This window comes from Coffea eugenioides, chromosome 3 (genome assembly GCF_003713205.1).
Source record: "Coffea eugenioides isolate CCC68of chromosome 3, Ceug_1.0, whole genome shotgun sequence".
In the NCBI taxonomy this organism is placed as follows: domain Eukaryota; kingdom Viridiplantae; phylum Streptophyta; class Magnoliopsida; order Gentianales; family Rubiaceae; genus Coffea; species Coffea eugenioides.
This window is the reverse complement of record NC_040037.1, coordinates 17,090,997-17,112,601: the sequence shown is the minus strand read 5'-3', so window position 1 is coordinate 17,112,601 and position 21,605 is coordinate 17,090,997. Positions and strand designations below refer to the sequence as shown.

Sequence of the window (21,605 nt, the reverse complement as noted above, 5' to 3'; positions counted from 1 at the left end):
GTTTTTATTCGAATTGGAAGATTTTACTAGTTTTTAAAACTTACAACACTTTTTTGACTCTTCTATATTTTAGTTATAGCCAACTCAAAAAATAACCTACATAAATTTCAATTTGTAACCATCTTGCCTATTTTGAATGCACAAGTTTCTTCAGTTTGATGGATGCAGCTTCTTGAATCTAGTCAAGTTTTGACAGTTTATTTATTCTCGAATTGAGTGTGTTTGGATAACCATGATTTGGTTTCAATTATTTGCTCACATCATAAACACAATTTTCAATATATATTTTATCTTTTTAATTACTTTTTTATCTCACATACATTATATCACATCACAAATAATATTACAATAATTATTTCATATAAATATTTCAAATAATCTCCTATCCAAACACAATAATTCTTCCCACTAAATTCAGGTCCAACTCTAGGGTCCGTGTTTGACAGTGTCTTTATACTAATACTACGTTTACCTTCTTTTTGTGACCTGTAGGCCATATTTTCATCTTCCAATACCTCAAAGACTTTAACATAAGTCGTTCCCTGAAATGAGTGGTGGCTGTTTTCTAGACAAGCAACAAGTTGAGCTAAAATCCTGTAGTACAAAATTCACACTCAAGAATATGGCCATATTTCTTCTAACTAATACCCCAAAGGCTTGACCATAAGTGAATCTCTGAATTTCATAAAAATCAGCAGAGAATTAATGGAGCCATCCACCATGCTCAAGGCTCCTCTCCACTCCATTAGGTCTATGCCTAGAACGGTTTTCAACCATTTGTTTGCTGTAGTTTACACAATTGCTCTTCTTTTCCTACTCTATCACCATGCATTCAAACTCTTCTCCTCCACCACCACCTTTCCATCCTTCTTCATATCCATTTCCATGTTCATCTCTGATCTTCTTCTAGCTTTCTTCTGGTTTACAGCCCAGGGATTTCGAATACGTCCCGTTACTCGTGAAGTATTCCCAGAAAACCTGGAAGAAATGATAGACAAGAAAGATTTTCCAGATATAGACATCTTTATATGCACTTCAGATCCGTATAAAGAACCACCAATTGATATTGTTAACACAGCTTTATCAGTTATGGCATATGATTATCCGGCAGAGAAGCTTTCGATTTATGTTTCTGATGATGGAGGCTCAGAGCTCACTCTCTTTGCTATCATGGAAGCTGCTAAATTTGGAGCCCATTGGTTAGCTTTTTGCAGGGAGAATAAGGTCTTGGACAGGAGCCCAGCCGAATTTTTCAGATTACAGGAGACAGAGAACTCTAAGACTGAGAAAATTAAGGTAGATTTTTAACTTCAAATAAACTAGTAATGAAAACTTGTTTTTGTTACACTTATATATATTCTTGTTTTTGTTACACTTATATATATATATATATATATTTTAAGTTTTAGTCTGTTTTTTTTAGTTCAAATCTTTTTCACTTGTCTTCATAGCAAAAATAGTTGCCAATTTAAAGTGTTTGATGGAGGATGGATTTTCATGCTTGCACTAATTCTTAGTACTAAGGACAAAATATTCCACTGCCTCTCAAACTATTACAAATTACTATAACCTTTAGCCCTTCAACTATTAAATGAGCAATTTTAGTCCTTTAATTAATAAAAATATCTCCTCATAATCCCTTTTGTGATCTTGAGTCGTTACGTCTAAATAAAATATTATCAAAAGTGTCAAGAATCACCTCCACTGTTTTGTTGAATATAGCGATTCATGTTGACGAAAGGGTTATGAGTATATTTTTTAATTAGTTAAAATGTTAAAAGTGCCTATTTAATAATTAAATAGTCAAAAATTAAATTTTATAATAGTTTGAAAGCCACCGAAACATTTTGCCCTAGTACTAATCTTGTGGAATTTCTTGAATGGTATTTTTATTCTTTTTAATTTTTGAGTTCATTTCTAATTAATCTTGATAATACGGCTTTCGTTGACTGGATAATTCATGTGAATAGAGTGTACAAGTTGTGCCTGAAACAGAAAAAAAAGAATGTGGTATTTAATTGGTCTAAGAAATGGTTGTCTAGTGCATGTATCATTTTGCCCACCAGACGCTCAATGATGGAAAAGACTTGTACCATCAAACAATTGCTAGAAGACCAAGACACTGATTGGTCACCAATTGGAAACAAAATTAAAAAGGCCAAAAAGATGATACTGATATTTACTTGTAGTTGCTTTATGCACACAAAAGGACAATGAGAGCATTTAATTAGACACCCTGTCACACCCACTTGTATTTTTTTTTTTTTGTCGCAACGGTAGAAGTCCTATAATCTAATCATCTTAATTTATGGGAAAAGGAAGGGGGACTCGATATGAGTAGAGATTTCATCGAAAAAATCCAACTAAGGCTGCCACCTAAAGTGGCAATTTGGTAAGAGACAAGGGTTGAACCCTGATCTCCCACCCCACCAAGAGAAGTAGTGGAGCTCTGTGGTTGTCACACCTACTTGTAGGATTATTTCTTTTTAAATTTCATGGATTAGCATTTTTTTTTTCCAAAAAACTGTTTTGAAGTCTATAATAACAACTTAAAAAACACACACAACTCCAAATACAACTTACAAAAGTAAAAAATAATAGAATAACAAAAAATTAGCAAATCCTAAAACATTTTCTTCTTTCACCCACCACTATCACCACCTCTCTCCTTCTCCATCTTCACCGCCCATCCCCTCTTTCGCCTCCTCTCTTTTCCCTTCCCTCCCCCTCTTTCATTTTCTCTCTTCCCTATCCTCCCCTCCCTCTTTTCCCCTAGGTTTGGTTGCAACCACTACGAGATCAAGGCCAAATTTTTTAATAAATATTTTAGAAATACTATAAAAAACATCTAATTCATACGGAGCTTGATGTACATGATGACAAGTTTTGATTTTCATTTCTACTGCTTTCTTTTTAAGAGAAAAAAAAGAAGTAAAAAGGAAAAGCCATAAGAGAGGAAATGACTATTTCAATTTGTCCTCTATCCAGGTGAATTCCTTAGAATATGGCCATTTGAAAAAAAAAAAAATCAAATATTGATGTTTTGGAGTGGGTGTCTTAATCTATAGCTGTCATGCCCATATGGCATGATGGGTCAAGGAGAACTTTTTTTAAAATACCCAAAGGGTCGTCATGCAATGTAGGAGCAACGACTGACAATTCTTTTTTTTTTTTTTTTGTTTTATAAGAAAGGCTATTGCGCGCCCAAAAAGCTAAAAAGTTTTTTAAGCCCTGGCCTGACAGATTTTTTTTTTCAAAAGGCCACTTCTTTAAGGCCCGTCTGGCCACTGGGCCTTTGGTCCAGTGGTTAATGGCTCGATGGTGTGCGGGAGGTCAAGGGTTCGACTCTTGTTTTTCACCAAAAATTATTACAATATATGACGGTTTTTATTGGCTATTTTCGATAGAATTTCTACTCACATCAAGTCCCATTCCCTTCCCCTCTAAATTAGGTTATAGGAATCCTATCGTTGCGAAAAAAAAAGCACGTCGCACCATTTATAAAATGTTGTTTTGTTAAGAGTTTTGGGTTTATTAAGTTTTAGGGTCTTTTAAGGTTTATTATTAAAGGGTTAAGGGTTGGTTAAATTTATTAATCAAGATTTTGGGTAGTGTGACTGTTTTAGTTAATAAATGGTTTGTTAAATTTGTTAGTATAGTCATCTATAACTTACTTACTTACTAAATCAACCATAATTGCATCAAAGATAAAAAATTACTACATGAATTGCGATTTTTGTATTTAAGAATTAATATAAAATGCAATTGTGTAAAAAATTTAAAATATATTCATAAAAATTAATAATTGTTTCTAAAATACACACACATTGAGGGTACTCTCATAGGTCATTATTGGTATACGATACTTATGCTAAATGATTAAACCAATTAAAGCGGTTATAGATTTACTTATACTTCTTTTCATTAAATAGACTCTTTTATCCAATTGTAAGGTTTCATCAAATAACTTGTACTTTTGTATTTTAAAATATTTAACGTTATTCAACTTTAAAATGATTAGATTAAACAGAAATAGTAGAATAGTAAATTAAATGTCAAATAATGAAAGAGTACATTGAATGGATGAGAATTAAAACATTGTAAAAGACAAGACAATATCAATTAGGGATATAATTGAGTCGAACAGAATTCGAGTAGTGCACTAAAGCTCGACTCGAGTTAAAAAACTTGGACTCGAACTTGAACTCAAGTACCTCGAGCTCTTGAAAGTTAAGATTGAGTTCGATCTCGATTTTATTTTGCATAGCTCAAGTTCGAATTCGAACTCATGCTTATCAAGCATAATCAAGCCTAATCGAACTTAAGAAATATAAATTTATATTTTATATAATTTTAAATAAGGGACAAAATAGATATTTTATACTAATAAATAAAAATTTTAAAAACATATCTATGTGGAGCTTGATTGAGTTCGATTAAGCTCGATGAGCTTTCGACCTTCACATATTAAATTTGAGCTCGACTCGTTAAATAGGTCGAATTGCTCAAACTCAAGTTTAAACTCGGTCAATGCGAGTTCGATCTCAAGTTTTGACTGAGCAATCTCGCGAGTTACTCGATTAAGTTCAACCTGTTTGCACTCCTAATATCAACACCTCGCGAGTTTCTTGGCCTAATCCTTGTCCTTAACCTTGTCACGAGGTTTTGTTTTTCCAAACGGCCATACTCTTAAGGATTTAGCCTTCTATCCAATGGCCTCCTTATAGTATTGCTCGTCAAACTCTATTGTTTGTTAAATCGACCCTTAAGATTTTTTTTGGCTCTGGTCTTGCCAACTTCAAAATGGATTACATAAACCTATGAGACCTGATTAATATTAAAAAAGAATCTAAGAGACCTTGTGAATTACAAAATATTGTAATATTTGAATCTTAATTAGATTTGTTCTAACTTCAAGTTTTTCTAGTCAAATCACTTTGTCCAAAGTAAGTCAAATATTTTGGGTTGATGTGAAGACGTTTTGAAACTCGAATTGGACAACAACTTGACCAAACTCAAGGGTTAGAGTTCAATTATTTCAGCCGGTTGGACCAAGTCAAAAAATCAAAAAACCGGATGAAGTCATAAATATATTGGGTTTATTTTTAAAATGTCTATTAAAATAAAAAAACCTATGAATTATCTCCAATTGTGTTTTCAAATTTTAAGTTTATAACTAAGCTCATAAGACATATTTGGCTAAATATAGAAATTAAGATTGTAATTGAAATTAAAAAATGTAAAAAAAATATTTATGATTGTCCTCGTCATCCAAATATAAAAAATAATTGCCTACATAAGCTTTGACTATCAAGCTCACGTCAAGAAAACTTAAGGAAAATTAAAAAGTAAAAAAGAATCATAAGAAAACCCAAAAAAAATAAAGAAACTTTTTTTTCAATTTATCACGATTTTTTTTTTCGCGTTATTTGACCAGGTCAATTGCCATCCGATTTCACCAATTAATTTGGACTAGACAACTAGCTGATTCCTTATTCAACAGATTGAGTCGACTAGTCCAAGCCGAGTTTCAAAATACTAAGATGGTAAGATAAATTATCATGCATTAAAGTTTTTAAATACAAAATATTATCATCATAAGTGATTGTTAATGGTACAATTGCATTTTGTCATTTTGTTGTCAAGAAAAAATATGATTACATTCATGCATTTCCTGAAAATGATCTTGATCATATTACAGATAATGTATGAGGATATGAAGAGAAGAATAGAAAACGTGGTTGAAAATGGAAAGGTCGCTCAATATATCACCAATCAGCAAGAGCATGAGGCCTTTAGCCCATGGACCAAAACATTCACTCGTCGAGATCATCCAACAGTGATTCAGGTTTATTGCCCTTGAATTATTTCTTAGAAGCGTAACAATATGAATTTGACCCAAACCATGTACATATCCATGGTATGCACACACATGCAACTATTGTACATATATACTCATATGGAATGCATAAAATATTATTACATTTTTAGGTCGGTCCAAACACTGCAAGTGGAAAATGCGTTTAAATTTAAATCCAAACCACAAAATCCAGTTCTTGATTTACTGATCTAATTTATTTATTTTTGCTCATTATTAATCTATTAGATCATCAATTTTTCCTGCGTTGACGGTTTTTTTTTTTTTTGGGGGCAGTTGGATGTTACTATAGCTTGGCCTCTAATTCCAATATGACCATGTTTTCACTAGATACACAAGATATACACATTTTGTCATGTCATGACCAAATGTCTCAAGCAATAGATTTTTCAATTGCAAAGAAATTTAAGCGCAACGGATCTTCTATCTCATATCTTGTATCACTCTCTGTCCCATTTTTTATTATATTGCTATTTCTCCTTCATAAACATCAAAGTTAAGTGACTAAACTCAGACTATTTTGCGAACCCTTACCCTAATAGTTGTACTAAAATGAATTAAGGACGAGGGTTGAAATTCCAGGAATAAGGGACTTGAAGTTTAATCCCACCTTTTGTCACCTCTTATTGACTCACTCTATACGGGGTTTTCTACATCGACAATTATCAGAAAAGAAAAAGGGATCAGTTATTAAACTAGGAGTGAATCTACAGGTTAGTATGATTAATGCAGCACAGTTATAATGTTCAAATATTTGACAAAAAAAGAAACTATGTAAATTCAAATCTGGTAACAACGAATATAAAGAACTAAATAGCTCTGTGGTGAGAGATTAACAAAAATGCCAATTCCGATAACAAAAATGCCAATTCCGATAACCACTACTCTACCTGAAATCCACATTCTAAATTCCTTTATTTATTCCCATTTTATAGCTTAAACCATGAAGAAAAAATCCATGCGTTACAAGTATTTCACATGACACTATCATCATCATTTAATAATGGTATTCTCAGAGCAACAAGAGTGCTCTTTCTTATTTGATTTACAAGAATTTGAGCAGGTTTTGCTTGAAAGCGGCAAGGATATAGATGTGTCAGGCCATTCTATGCCGAATCTCGTTTATGTTTCAAGAGAGAAAAGCAGCACTAGTCCACATCATTTTAAAGCTGGAGCCTTGAATGCCCTGGTAAGATTCCCCAACAAAGTTGAAGATGTTCCAAATCTTGCAGTTAATGTAAGGTATTGTTTAGATTGCAGTTTTCTAAGAAAAAAAATATTTATGTTTTCTATAAGTATGTTTTTCAATTATTTTTTTACCTCAAATACATAAATCGTCATTTTCCAAATCTTCTAAACAAAAAAAAGAAAAATAAAATTTAAAGGAAAAGTCTCGATAAAGTGAGATGTAGTTATTATTCATTGTAACTAGGTGTTGTATTCATACTTTAATAATTTAGCTTTCACCAATTTGGTGAATTTGATTTACTCAAACCATTTTACTGGCTCTAACCGTTTAATTTCTATTTCTTTCTTGTCTATATAGCTTCGAGTATCAGCCCTTATGACAAACGCGCCTATAATTCTTACCCTAGACTGTGACATGTTCTCCAACAATCCCAGGACACCATACAATGTGCTCTGTTACTTCTTCGATAATTCAATTAGGCCTAAATTGGCCTATATCCAATTTCCTCAATGTTTCTATGGCCTAAACAAGAATGACATCTATTCATCTGAGATGCAACGTTGGTTTCAAATCAATCCAAAGGGGATGGATGGACTAACAGGCCCTCATTGCATGGGCACTGGAAGCTTTTTCATGCGTAGAGCTCTCTTTGGTGGTCCATCGGCGATGCTGCAGCCAGAAATGCCCCAGTTGAGCCCTGACCATGTTGTTAGCAACCCCATCAGGTCTCAGGAATTTTCTTTCATTCTTTTTTCCCTTCTTTTTAACAGGATTAACAGTGGACTACACTTTCGATGACTGGAACTTGATCAACTTGGAATGGAACGTATTACCAATTATGTTGCGTTTCGGTGTCACTTAGGTCTCAGCATATTTTAGAGCTGGCTAAGATTGTGGCAGGTTGCAATTATGAGTTCCAAACCAATTGGGGTGAACAGGTATGCGCCTTTCTAAATGATACGACCACTGAATTTAATTGAACACTTGGGCTTTATTTGAATCGAGGGAAAATTGGGTGGGAAAGTGAAGTGCGGAAAAGTAAGGTAAAGAAAAATGAAAATCTTTTTCCAGTTTAAGTTTTGTTATCAAGAAAAGTTTTGAAGGAAGATGGGAAGTTAGAGGTAATTACTAAAATTTTTTCCTCTAATCATTTTCCTTCAAAATCCTACAAATTTTGCAAGATACACAATGCAAGAATATGATTGACTTCTCTACTAATCAAACACGCATGAAAAAAAAAACTTTCCTTCACTCTCCTACAATTCTCGTTGCAAACAATCACTACCTTGAGGATTCAAAGAAAAGTCAATAGTAGATTGTCCTCGCTGTACCAAGTCAGCATAGCTATGCACTTTTTTATAGGTAAATTTGACCGAAATAATTTGTTTAATTTGGAAAAAATATCAGATTGGCTTCAGATATGGCTCTTTAGTGGAAGATCTCTACACTGGTTACCGTCTTCATTGCCAAGGATGGAAGTCTATCTTCTGCCAACCCCAAAGGGCAGCATTTTTGGGTAACATACCGATTTCTCTCCTGGATGCACTGAACCAGGTTAAGCGATGGACAGTCGGCTTCCTTGAGTTTTCATTCTCCAAATACAGTCCATTAACCTTTGGTATACAAGCTATGGGGGGGATGAGTCTTGATTATATACAGTATGGTTTCTTACCTCTTTGGTCAGTTTCCATCACTATATATACATTTCTTCCTCAGCTAACTCTCCTAAATGGTATCTATATCTTCCCGAAGGTATGTATGACAACAGTCCAAATATCTGCATTCCATGATTGACTGAAAATTTTGAGAAAGCTTGTTTTGTTATCTACCCTTTTGGTATTCATCAATCAATTTGGTATAAAAATGTTGAACCAAGTTTTAAACGGTACCTAATCAAGATTTCAACCAAACTGAGTAAATGTCCTTTGAACACGGCGAAAGTACTTATAAATGTTCACAGACCAAAGAACATGAAAGGTTGAAGGAGTTCTGACATATTAATCACTGATAATCTCAAATACATTTTATTACATGATATGCTGCAGGTAACCAGTCCATGGTTTTTCTTGTATGCTTTCCTATTCCTTGGGGCATATGCACAAGACTGTTTAGAATTCCTATTCAGCCAAGCAACCCTAAGAAGGTGGTGGAGTGAACAGAGGATATGGCTCATTAGAGGACTGACATGTTATCTTTTTGGAACTCTTGAGTACCTCATGCAAATATTGGGCATTGCTACACATGGATTCAATGTGACAAGCAAAGCAGTAGATGATGAACAAAGCAAAAGATACCATCAAGGGCTCTTTGAATTTGGGGTTCCCTCACCAATTTTCTTGCCATTAGCAACCGCAGCAATCATAAATTTTGCTGCCTTCCTTTATGGAACAATGCTAGTTCTCAAGGGAGGAAACACTGAAGATGTTTTTGTTCAGCTGTTTATAGCTGGTTTTGGCGTGTTAAATTGCTTGCCAATCTACGAAGCCATGATTATCAGAACTGATAAAGGAAAGATGCCTACCAAGACTACCATCACTTCAATTATTATTGCATGCGGTCTTTATTTAGCAGCTTTTCTCATGCTACAGATATAATATAGTATGCTTTATTTTGTCTCTTGTAAACCTATTCCTTCGTTGGAAATAAAAGTTATTGTTGTGTGTAGTCTACATGAGATAAGCAATTCGACAAAAACTGAAAAAGGTTATACGTCTTAGTTGTACCGTGAGATTGTGGTTAAGTTAGGGGTGCAAATGAGTCGAACTCAATCGAAAACTAATAATTTGCGAGTTTGCTTGATCAAATTTTGAGCTTGAACTCGCTCGAACTCGCGTTGACTGAGTTCGAGTTTGAGTTCTCAATCGAGCTTCATATATGTGTGTCTGTGTGTGTATTTATTAATTTTTTTAATTTATTAGTATGAAATGACTATTTTGTCAATTGTTTAAAATTATATAAAATGTAAATTTACATTTGTTAAACTCGATTAGACTCGATTGAACTTGATTGGACTTAGTTTGCACGAACTCTAATAAGTCAAAATAAAATCGATCTTGGTGAACTCAAGCTTGAGCATAACTCTAAATTTTTTAACTCGAGTTGATTTTGAGTGTACTACTCGAGCTCAATTCGACTTGATTGCACTCCTAGACTGAAGTGTCAATTAAACATATCCATCTTGTTTTCATCTTAATACCCAAAACAGGGCAAGGAAAAAAAAAAGCCAAAAAATTGCACAGGACAATTTCCAATGATAAACGGTCTTTCCATGCAACACGAAATTGCACATCACACTACAGTTATTAAACAGGGCACCTCAGTGGTTCGACCGGTTGACTCGGTGAGCAAGCCACTTAACCAGATCTTGATTGGTAGTTTTACCGGTCAAAATAAAAAATTGGTCCGGTTCAATCAGAAGGTCAAAAATTCCATTGTCTTTAACAACTTAAAAAACATTATATTATTATAATATTATATTATAGTCCCACCGGTTCGACGAGTTGATTCACAGCTAAATCACTGCTTGTAGAATCGTCTCCTTGCTGCGTTGATGCCTAGATCGGATTTAATAGCTATCCATTACATTAACGAGGTGCCAGCATTACAACTACGTTTCACTTCCCTTTAACTGCAATAAAGACCAATGACCAATAGAATGGAACTACATGTGATTCAAAGAGCCACGATGAGTTTCTTTCCCTTTGAAGCAGACTCTCTGACATCAACTTCCATACAATGAACTTTTGCCTCCATTCGTGCTCTGCGCTCTCATCTATTTGCATAATCTTCAGCAAATTGTACTTGATTTTCTATTGTCAAGTCGTTGAAATACTCCAGGTATGATTTCAACTGAACAATGACAAATTTCTTCATTCAACCACTACAAAAATTTGCATCCTTGGCCCTAGAAAAGAGTACATTGCCATGAATGTCAAATTTTTAATTCAAATTCAACGATTTTCACGAATCATACCCCAAGCAAAGGACATATTGCAGGTTTCCAGCTAGGGTTCCCACTAGTCCTTGAAGTCCCTATAATGCTTCTCAACCTACATTGGTAGACAAGAGGTGTTAGGTTCTCTCCTGGAATTGTTTCGCTTTTGATCCATCTTCTTCACTGGAAATCAAGAGCCAAAAGAAGTCCTAATTTGAGAGGAATCTGAGGAAGATGATGATCTACTACTACTCTTATTAAGTCTTGATTATTTGATTTCTATATGGAAAAAAATATCGTTAACTCCATTTGCTCTAACAATAGCAATAAATAAACAAAAGTATTTGAATTTGATGCTTTTAATGTTCAAGGGCCAAATTGATATACGAAATAGATGAGGGGTCAAAAGTTTACTATTAAAATAGTTTAGAGCAAACTTCATCTTGAGCTAAATTTTGTCAAATTCCATCTCGAAAGTATTTTAAACGTGTTTTTGAAAAAAAAAAAAGGTTAGTGTAGCACTTTCTAAATAAGTGTGGTGTTTCTAAGATATAAAGGAGCATGGTGGAGGACTCCTAAAGAGATGTTTTCAAAATGAGTTAGCAAGAAATCCCAATCATCCAAACAAGGAAGTTGTACTAAGTTCATGAAATGCACTTAATATATAACGAAAAGAGCAAAAAAGCATTTCGTTGAAAACACTGAACCTAGGTCGAGAGATCATCATATATACAGAGGACAAACATATGTGCGTGCAATTAGGACTCTTAATGGAGTTGGGCCAATTCGAGCTTGGCTTGTTTGGTCCCAAAAAATGCTCAACGAGTCTAATCTGTCATTGAATTGGGCTGAGTTTGGGCTTAAATATGAGAGTCGAATTAAATGTAAGCCAACTTTAGGCTTTATTAGGCTTAAACACGATAAAAGTCCGGCCTTTTAATCTGCATCTATATATATAATTATATATAATATATTCATATTTTGATATATATATATATATAATTATATATCTAAATATGTAATACTAATACTTTATATTTATGAGTTATGTATCAAAATATATTCATATAGAAATAAAATATTAAATACACAAAATTATAACAAAAGATTCAGAAGGACAAATCCTAGGATGAGCAAATTGAGGACCTTTGAAAATGTATTGACTGTTGACCATGTTTCATTACTATTTTTCATATACTTTGAATTAATTGGATATATTGTTATTGAAAAATTCTTGGTTTATATACTTTTTAATGAACTGTTATTGGTTCGCATATAGTTTTAATGTTGTGATCCCATGGATGTTAAATTAGCTTTAAAACTTAATAGTTATAGTACTTATATTAAGGAACTTAAGAAGCAATAAATGAGTTTGAGCTAAACTTGAATTAGATTCACAACCCAAATATTTTGTGAGTCAAATAAGAAATTCACATTTATCAACTCAAAAGTCATGGTCGAAAACTTGAAAGTGGTACTAACTATATGAGTTGAATCTAATCTTGTTAAAGGCCGATTCAGATGGCCTAATTGACAGGCCTATGTGCAGTTATCCTAGTTATTTATTATTGTGTTAAAATTCCCTCAAAGTCTTTCTTGATAGGGAAAATAGCCAATTTCGTCCATAAGCTTTTTCACTCGTACTAATTAGCCCCTAACTTTTATTCTTAGATAATTTGTGACCTTATTTTGCGGTTTCAATTAAGGACTTCCATGGTGGTGCCACCACCTAAAATTGATCTGACTTCTAATTAACCAATTAAACAAGGGTATTTTGAGAACGCCACTCATTAGACTATTATAAATCAAGTAAATCGTGTAAAAAAATAAGATTAAACTTTAAAAAAATTTTATTTGGTGATTTTTTTAACATAATTTAAACGTTTTATCTGGTGAGTTTTTACACGGTTTACTTGTTTTATTACGGTCCTATGAATGACATTCCCATAATACCATTATTTAATTGGTCAATTAGGAGTTAGATAGGTTTTTGGTAGTGGGGCCACCACAGAAGTCTTCAATTGAAACTGCAATTTATCAAATTGACTAGAAATAAAAGTTAGGGACAAAATTGGCACTAGCAACAAAGTTTAAGGATGAAATTGGTCATTTTGCCTTAGTGATATGGCATTTGCAAAAAAGGATACCTAGCTTGACTTGTCTTGTATTTTGTGAGTTTGATTGGGTTATATCTTCATTTATTTTGTTAGTCTTGATTCTTTGATTTCTAGCGGACAAAAATATTGTTCATTCTGTCTGCTCTAACAATAGTAATGAATGAACAAAAGTATTTGATTTTAATGCTTTTAATGTTCAAGGGACAAATTGTTACACGAAATATATGAGGGATCAAAAATTTATTATTAAAATAACTTACGAGCAAGCTTCTCTTTGAGCTAAATTTTACCAAATTCCGTTTTCACCCTTCCACTATACTCTCTAAGGACTTGAAAATTTGCTAATACGTTTTTCCCAAATACAAAAGCCAATCTTAAACTGTCCACCTTGAAATTTGTATTTTAAACGTGTTTTTTTACAAAAAAAAAAAAGGAGGTTAGTGTAGCACTTACTAAAATAAGTGCGTTTCGAAGACGCAAAGGTGCATGGTGGAGGACTCCTTAAGAGATTTTTTAAAAGTCAGTTAGCAAGAAATCCCAATCATCCAAACAAGGAAGTTGTACTCAGTTCATGAAATGCACTTAATGTATAACAAAAAGATCAAAAGACCATTTCATTGAAAGAATTGAACCTATATATATATATGCATGTATGTATGAATGTGTAATTATCCTAGTTATTTATTCTTTTGTCAAAATTGCCTAAAAGTCTTTCATGATATGTCATTTATAAAAAGGACAAAATAAGATACGTAGCTTGAGTTGGGTTATATTTTTCCCGTTTGACTTGGGTTACATCTTCTTGTGGACTGCATTTTCATCTTCCAGACTTCCACAGCCTCAAACAAGTATAATCCAAGTCAAACTCACAAAATATATCAGCAAATCCATGGAGCCTCCCCTTCACTCCATTAGATCCATGCATCGCACCATATTTAACCGTATCTTTGCTGTTATTTACTCTATTGCTCTTCTGTTACTACTATTTCATCATGCCCTCAATCTCTTCTCCTCCACTTCCATACTCTCTTTCTTCATATCCATTTCCATGTTCATCTCTGATCTTCTTCTGGCTTTCATGTGGCCCACGGGTCAGGGATTTCGAATATGTCCCGTTACTCGCGAAGTATTCCCAGAAAACCTTGAAAAAACTGTAGACAAGAAGGATTTTCCGGATTTAGACATCTTTATATGCACTGCTGATCCTTATAAAGAACCACCTGTTAATGTTGTTAACACAGCTTTGTCAGTTTTGGCTTATGATTATCCGACAGAGAAGCTTTCGGTTTATGTTTCTGATGATGGAGGCTCAGAGCTAACTCTCTTTGCTTTCATGGAAGCTGCTAAATTTGGAACCCATTGGTTACCTTTTTGCAGGGAGAACGAGGTCCTGGACAGGTGTCCGGAGGCATATTTTAGATCAAAGTATACCCCCAACTCTGAAACTGTATACCCTCAACTCTGAAACTGACAAAATTAAGGTAAACTTTTGCAACTTGACTTTCTAATTTCTAATAGTATCATTTTTTTTTGGCCTTAAATTTTTTGTCATTTTACTATTTTAAAAGATTTTTCCTTTCCTTTTTATTTTTATTTTTAGCAAAGCCCCGGTGGTTTGGATACCTATAAAGTACGCCCCTTAGTTCTTTTGACTTAATTGAAACTGTTAATTTGGCCATAAGAATTAACAACCAAAAAATGAAAAGAAAGTTGGTTTCAAGGGTGTGCTAGTCAGTTTTGTATCTTTTATTGATAACCCTATATCTACACGAACAAGATGATATAGATGTACTGTTGTTTGGGGGAAGCTTGGGTTGAGTTGAGTTGAGTGAGAGGAATTGCCAGTAAGAAATTCTAAATTCTATATGTATACATATATAGTTGTTTCTTTTATTTTGTTATTGAGTTTTAGTATTGGAATAAGAACCCAAAGGAAAAAAATGCCCTCCATGCCTCTTTTATCAGAGACTGATCAGGTGGTAGGGATCAAGATAGAAAGCCATTGTCCCCACCAAAAAGGAAAAAGGTACACATAGATGGTCATTGACTCAATAGCTCAGTAGCCATCCACTTTTGTGAGGTATTAATTGGACGGATTTGGGGCAGGGCTGCACGGTTCATGGTCCAGATTGAACCTCAAAAAAATGTGCGGCTCAGATAACAAGTGGTAACTCGATTTCCGCGCCAAGTGTGGGACCCACCACTATCTGTTGTGAAAATACAACCTGTGGAAAAAAAGTTACACGGTGAACAAAAGAAGTTACGCGCTGTTGATGAAGAGAAAATTTGTCAGGGACGATTGCACCTGCAACCGTCCCTGCCCCGAGTCCTTAATTGGACTTATATAGTCTTTCAGTGTAGCCTAGGCCCAAATAAATAAAAAACAAAAAAAGAGTAGTAATAATGTTTGTTTTTGAGTGAGAAGAAACTAGAAATAAGTGTATCACAATCTGGTGAATAGGAGTCAACGTTTCATCTGTATTTCTAGAAATCTTTCTTCCTCCTTACTCTCTATGTTAAGTGACCATCCTCAGTTGGCACCTAAAACACTAACTATTTAATCATTTTTCAATTGTTAGTCTAATAGAATAAATAAATAAACCGATTTACTTAATATATAAGATGTACTAATTCCTAGGGGGTAGTCCCAATTTATTCTAAACCTATTCTTGATGAAGTCTATCTGTTATGTTTCAAATTCTTTAAAAAAAAAAAAAAGAAGAAGAACCCTGCTCTTGATGAGACAAACTATCTGTTGTGCCAGTGGTCTAAACAAAGTGGCCTAGCTTGAAAAGGACTTGCAGCTATGATTATTACTGCAAGATGTGATAATGATTCATTTGGACCCATATGAAGATGCCAAAAGATGATAGTCATAGTTCCACAATTCCAATTTGATTTCGCTTTGTTGGTCAACAAAAAGGATTGTGATTTACCAACCACTTTATCTCACTGACGTAACTGATCAAATGTTTTATTCTGATTAATCAGCAGTGTATTTTCAATTTCTTTTTGAAATAGATATTTCTGTTCTGTTCTCTTGGACATTATTTTCTGGCCACCTCCCTTGTAAACGGGCTAACCAACAACAGGAAAATATAAGGAGGACAAGAAAAAGTCACCACAAGACTCAATTTGGCAGGCCAAAAGACTTGAAACAGAATGGTTATTTTCAATCTAGGGTAAGACTACATTTTTTTTAAGGGGTATGCGTATATGATTTTGTTGAAAGGTAGTTAAAACATTTTCTCGAATATTGGGTTAAAAATATTATTATGAGTTAGAGTTTGATGTACAAAGTTGTATGATATTTAAGGATTAATTTCAGTTAGTGATGATATTAAACGAACCGACTTTTTTTTTTTTTTATAAATCTGATCCCCATTATCTTCTAGATAATGTACGAGCAGATGAAGAAAAGAATAGAAAATGTGGTCGAGAGTGGAAAGGTTTCTGAATACATTACAAGCGAGGAAGAGCATGAAGCTTTTATCAAATGGAATAAAGAATTCACTCGTCAGGATCATCCTGCAGTGATTCAGGTTTGCAATTCTTCCTGCTAATTTTTATCATGAACTAAGTAGAAAAATTTCACGTCATCAACATTTATTTTTCTTAGGTAGAACTGCATTTACGATCCTTTCTAATCTTCATGTCGCAATATATTTATCAAGAGTGTCAGTTTTGTTTTTTGGACTAACTAAAAACTTATACCACTTTTTCACTCTACACCTTAAACTTTAATTCTGGACATTTTATGCCCTAAATTTTTAATTTTAGACACTTTGCAGACTAAACGCTGAAGTTTGTTCTATTTATTAAGTTCAATTGATGACAAGATTAGCAAAATTAACAAGATAAAGAATGGTTTAAATTAATGACAATACATTGTATTGAGATAAAGGATTGTGTAAATTAATGACAGTGTATCATTTTATTCTATCTCTAATCTCTTGGCTCCTTTTGACCATTTTCAATATATAATGATGGTTCCAATGATTAATATTATTAGCAACATTAATGAGATAAAGAATGGTGCAAATTAATAACAATGTATTGTTTTGTTCTAACTGTGATACCTTGGCTCCTTGTGACTAATTGCAACACATTATCATTGATTTTTTGAGTCCTCTATGCCTCTAATTTTGGTACATTGTTATTTATTGGACTTAAATGTGATAAATTCGATAATTTATGGTGCAAAATATCTAAAATCAAAAGTTTATGATGTAAAGTGTCCAAAATTGAAGTTTACAGTGCAAAGTACTATAAATTTAAGGGCAATGTGGATTTAGTGAACTTTGGCACATTAGTCCCCTAGGTTTACTGGATATACCTGTTCAATATGTGGGCAAATTTCTTCGAATGGTATGATATTACAAATATAAGAGATCAGATGTATATCATGTAATGCACCTTTATATATATATATATATATATATATATATATATATGCTGGAGCAAATGGAGACATGGCTAGATTCATATGATTAAAACTAGAACTAGTATTAGAGGTACAAATTGCACTACAAGCATGTAGAAGAACTCCCCCAAGCATGCCAGAGTCGAAATATAAGAATCTAATACTGGTCCAGACTATCGGGCCAAAAAAACTGCAATATGCATTTTTACAAAATACAAAGTCACAAACAAAATTTTGAGGTCATGCAAGAAATTTTTTAACTTTCATTTTTTTATTCTTACAGTGTAAAGCCTAAAAAACAAAAAGGATGCCATGATCAATACTTCACATGACTATGATGAATTGATGATATTTTAAAAGTAACAGTTATGTTATTTCATTTTTAGATTTGCATGAATTTGAGCAGGTTTTGCTTGAAAGCTGCAAGGATAAAGATGTAACAGGCTTCCCAATGCCAAATCTCATATATGTGTCTAGAGAGAAAAGCAGGACTTCTCCACATCAATTTAAAGCTGGAGCCCTTAATACGCTGGTAAGCTAAGTAATTGAAAAATTTACCTTTTCTTTTCTTCCATAAGATTGCAATTCATATAGAATGGTGAAATTAATGTAAACAGATTAAACTCAAAACATTTTTACTTACCCTAAACTAGTGGGATAAATACTAATATAAATTAGACTAAATTGACTCATTAATGTTTATACAATTCACAAATAGTAGGATAAAGTTAGACTGAACTCATGCAATAGTATTTTATCAACCCAAAAGATAACAGGAGAAATAGTAACATAAAGTTTTCTTTTTAGGCCAATGGTAACATAAAGCTAGACTAAACTCACGTGAAACTTGAACATGAGATTGAAAAAGTTAGACTAAACTCATGTGAGACTCGAACTTAAGACCTCAAATTCATAAGCTAGGTTTGAATGGTTCAATCATACTAGTAAATATTGTGTGAATCATTGGTAAGCTACTTATAATTTTTAATTTTTTTACCATGGTGTACTTGTTTTGACTTTACGGATTGTGTGACTTCAAATCTTCATTTTAACCTCTTCAAATTTAAATTCTCTTTTTTTTTTTGTTTTTTTCCCTCTTGATCTGTTCTTTAGCTTCGTGTATCAGCTGTTATGACAAATGGTCCTATAATTCTAATCCAAGACTGCGACATGATCTCAAATGACCCCAGAACTCCATATAATGTCCTATGCTACTTCATGGATGCTTCAATTAGGCCAAAATTGGCCTATGTTCAATTTCCTCAATGTTTCAAAGGCCTAAACAAGAATGACATCTATTCATCCGAGATGAAACGTTGGTTTCACATCAACCCAATGGGGATGGATGGATTATTAGGCCCTGATAATATGGGGCCTGGATGCTTTTTCACGAGAAGAGCTTTCTTTGGTGGTCCATCAATGTCATTATTTGTACAGCCAGAATTGCCCCAGCTGAGCCCTGATCATGAAGTCAATAGTTCTATTAAGTCTAAGCATATTTTGGAGCTGGCTGATCGTTTGGCAGGTTGCAATTATGAGAAAGGGACTAATTGGGGTTCTAAGGTAATCTTCAATAGTTTATTGTAGTCAGATAATTATTTGCATTCCATACTAGCATACTTACTATTGGTAATTAAGAAAAATGAATTAAACTGGTGTCAAAAGTTGCTTGAACTATCAAAAAATGTCTTTTTATCTCCAATTTTAGATTATATGTTAGCAGATAGTGAATAATTGGTTAAATTTCAATTTTGTCTGTTGTAAAGGTTTATTCATAGAATCAATAATCACCCAATACACATTTCTCTTAGTTTCATCTTGTTGTTTGTTAAGTAAGCTCTAGAGTTTACAATTAATCATGGGTGTTCTATGTCGACTGTAGAAAACGATTTCTCCGAAAAATCTCTTATTCTTCAGATAATCATGGTTACAACAATTGTATGCATCTTTTGTAGAAACTGGCTTGAACTTAATTGAAAAGAAGGCAAATCATGAAATGCAAAAATTAGTGTGTTCTACCAGCTTACAGATTTTTAGAAAAAGTTAAAAAACGTCTAATTTTCTCCAATGTTTTCCAAATACAGTAAACTTTACCGGTAGAACTTTCTTGCTGAACTTTTCCCTTTTCATTTTCCACCTTTAACAACTATTGTTGATCCAGTTGGTTCTTTTTTGTTTTTTTTTTGTTTTTGTTTTTTTACCCCTCCTTTGGATACTAAATGTGCAGATTGGATTTAGATATGGTTCTTTGGTGGAAGACTATTACACTGGTTATCATCTTCATTCTCAAGGATGGATATCAATATTTTGCCAGCCAAAGAGGCCAGCATTTTTGGGAGATATACCAATTACCCTACTCGATGTAATAAACCAACAAATCCGGTGGGGTGTTGGCCTCCTTGAGGTTGCATTCTCCAGATACAGTCCATTAACTTTTGGCATGCAAGCTTTGGGGCCCTTGATGAGTCTTTGTTATGCAAATTATGCTTTTAATTCCATTTGGTCAATTCCGATCACCACATATTCCTTTCTTCCTCAGCTCATTCTTCTCAACAAAATCTATATATTTCCTAAGGTATGTACCACAAAACTAGTTGGAATTTCTCGGTGCATAGATCTATATTACTCTGAATCTTCACTTTGCTTTATTATACTTTTTTATCAGACTCTTCATTTTGTACAAGAATACTTGTATCCATGGAACTCCTATCAACACTAAACCATGGCAAGTTTCTAAATAAAAATATTTGAAAAAACTAAATTTTTTTTAACTGCAAAGCTCAAATATTTATCCCTAAAACACTAGTTTGAGGCTTTAAATGTAGTCAGTCTACAGTTATGAGTTTTATTTAATTGAGTAGCTTGCAATAACATCAAGATGATACCCAAAAAAAAAAATCAAGATGATCAGCTTAAAGGAGTAAACATATTGCACAATAGACGGATAATTGTCTAGATCGAATACGTATATTCAATCCAATAAATGGCCTGTGTCCTAATTGGGAAATTTTATGGCTGAGATTTCAACTATTACATGGTCATTTATTACGATTTAGAGTAACAAATCCTTGAGAAAATTGGGTATTTTAGAAAAATGGGGACAGAAAAAACATGTTCAAGAAGTCCAGGGACTTTGAGCATCATGTTATGGCCTATTCTTTTCTTTCAACTCAAATTCATTCTTCCAAAATTATTGCAGGTCTCCGATCCATGGTTTATCTTGTATGCTTTCCTATTTCTTGGTGCATATGGACAAGATTGCCTAGAATTTATATTAGCCCAAGGCACACTAACAAGGTGGTGGAGTGAACAGAGGATTTGGCTTATTAGAGGACTCACAAATGAATTGTTTGGAAGCCTTGAATACCTAATCAAAATCATGGGCTTCACCACACAGGGATTCCATGTCACAAGCAAACTAGTAGATGATGAACAAAGCAAAAGATATGATCGAGGGATTTTTGAGTTTGGTGTTGCCTCACCTATTTTTTTGCCTTTGGCAACAGCTGCAATCATCAATTTAGCTGCTCTGCTTCATGGTACCATGCAAATTTTGAAGGGAGGAAACTTTGATGAATCTTTTGTGCAGCTGTTTATTTCTGGTTTTGGTATGGTAAATTGCTTGCCAGTTTTTGAAGCCATGGTTCTGAGAACTGATAAAGGAAGGATGCCAATCAAGACTACACTCATTTCAATCATTTCAGCATTGTGCCTTTATATAGTAGCTTCTTTCATACTGAAGATTTGACTTTAGTTCAAGTGGTACTGTTCTTTTGTGTCATGCAGAAACCCAGTACTTTCTTTCATGAGTAATTACAGTTGATTGGTGACTATCTTTCTGCAGAAAGAATCTATACATTTTATTACCAACATTAGGCTGTTTCTATATCAAAGAAATTTGTGAAGTTAAATGAAGCCATTGTTGGGATATCAAGTGTGAATTAATATCCCACATCGGAAAGAGATGAGTAGAATGAGGAACATATAAGTGAGAATGATCCATAGACTCAATGCCTTAAGGTTTTGGGTAGGATGTGGTGTCAAGCCCATGGTTGTGGTTCCCA

General features: G+C 33.6%; 2 protein-coding genes across 3 annotated transcripts; both read left to right on the top strand.

Annotated features, from left to right (window-relative positions):
- The first annotated feature begins 598 nt into the window (after positions 1-598).
- LOC113765040 (cellulose synthase-like protein G3) lies at positions 599-9,942 on the top strand. The gene is made up of 7 exons (XM_027309091.1): positions 599-1,296; positions 5,702-5,848; positions 6,942-7,067; positions 7,425-7,792; positions 7,930-8,005; positions 8,475-8,819; positions 9,113-9,942. The coding sequence occupies exons 1-7, from the start codon at positions 706-708 to the stop codon at positions 9,659-9,661; spliced, it is 2,202 nt and encodes a 733-aa protein (XP_027164892.1). The 5' UTR covers positions 599-705; the 3' UTR covers positions 9,662-9,942.
- Positions 9,943-13,965: 4,023 nt separating this feature from the next.
- On the top strand, positions 13,966-21,374 carry LOC113767110 (cellulose synthase-like protein G3). Of its 2 annotated transcripts, XM_027311287.1 has the most exons (7): positions 13,966-14,565; positions 15,358-15,384; positions 16,514-16,660; positions 17,948-18,073; positions 18,655-19,104; positions 19,769-20,116; positions 20,741-21,374. In XM_027311287.1, the coding sequence occupies exons 1-7, from the start codon at positions 14,008-14,010 to the stop codon at positions 21,287-21,289; spliced, it is 2,205 nt and encodes a 734-aa protein (XP_027167088.1). In that variant the 5' UTR covers positions 13,966-14,007; the 3' UTR covers positions 21,290-21,374. The 2 variants fall into 2 exon arrangements, with proteins under 2 accessions (XP_027167088.1, XP_027167087.1); XM_027311286.1 differs by lacking the exons at positions 13,966-14,565; positions 15,358-15,384 and adding an exon at positions 14,572-14,599.
- The last annotated feature ends 231 nt before the right edge of the window (positions 21,375-21,605 follow it).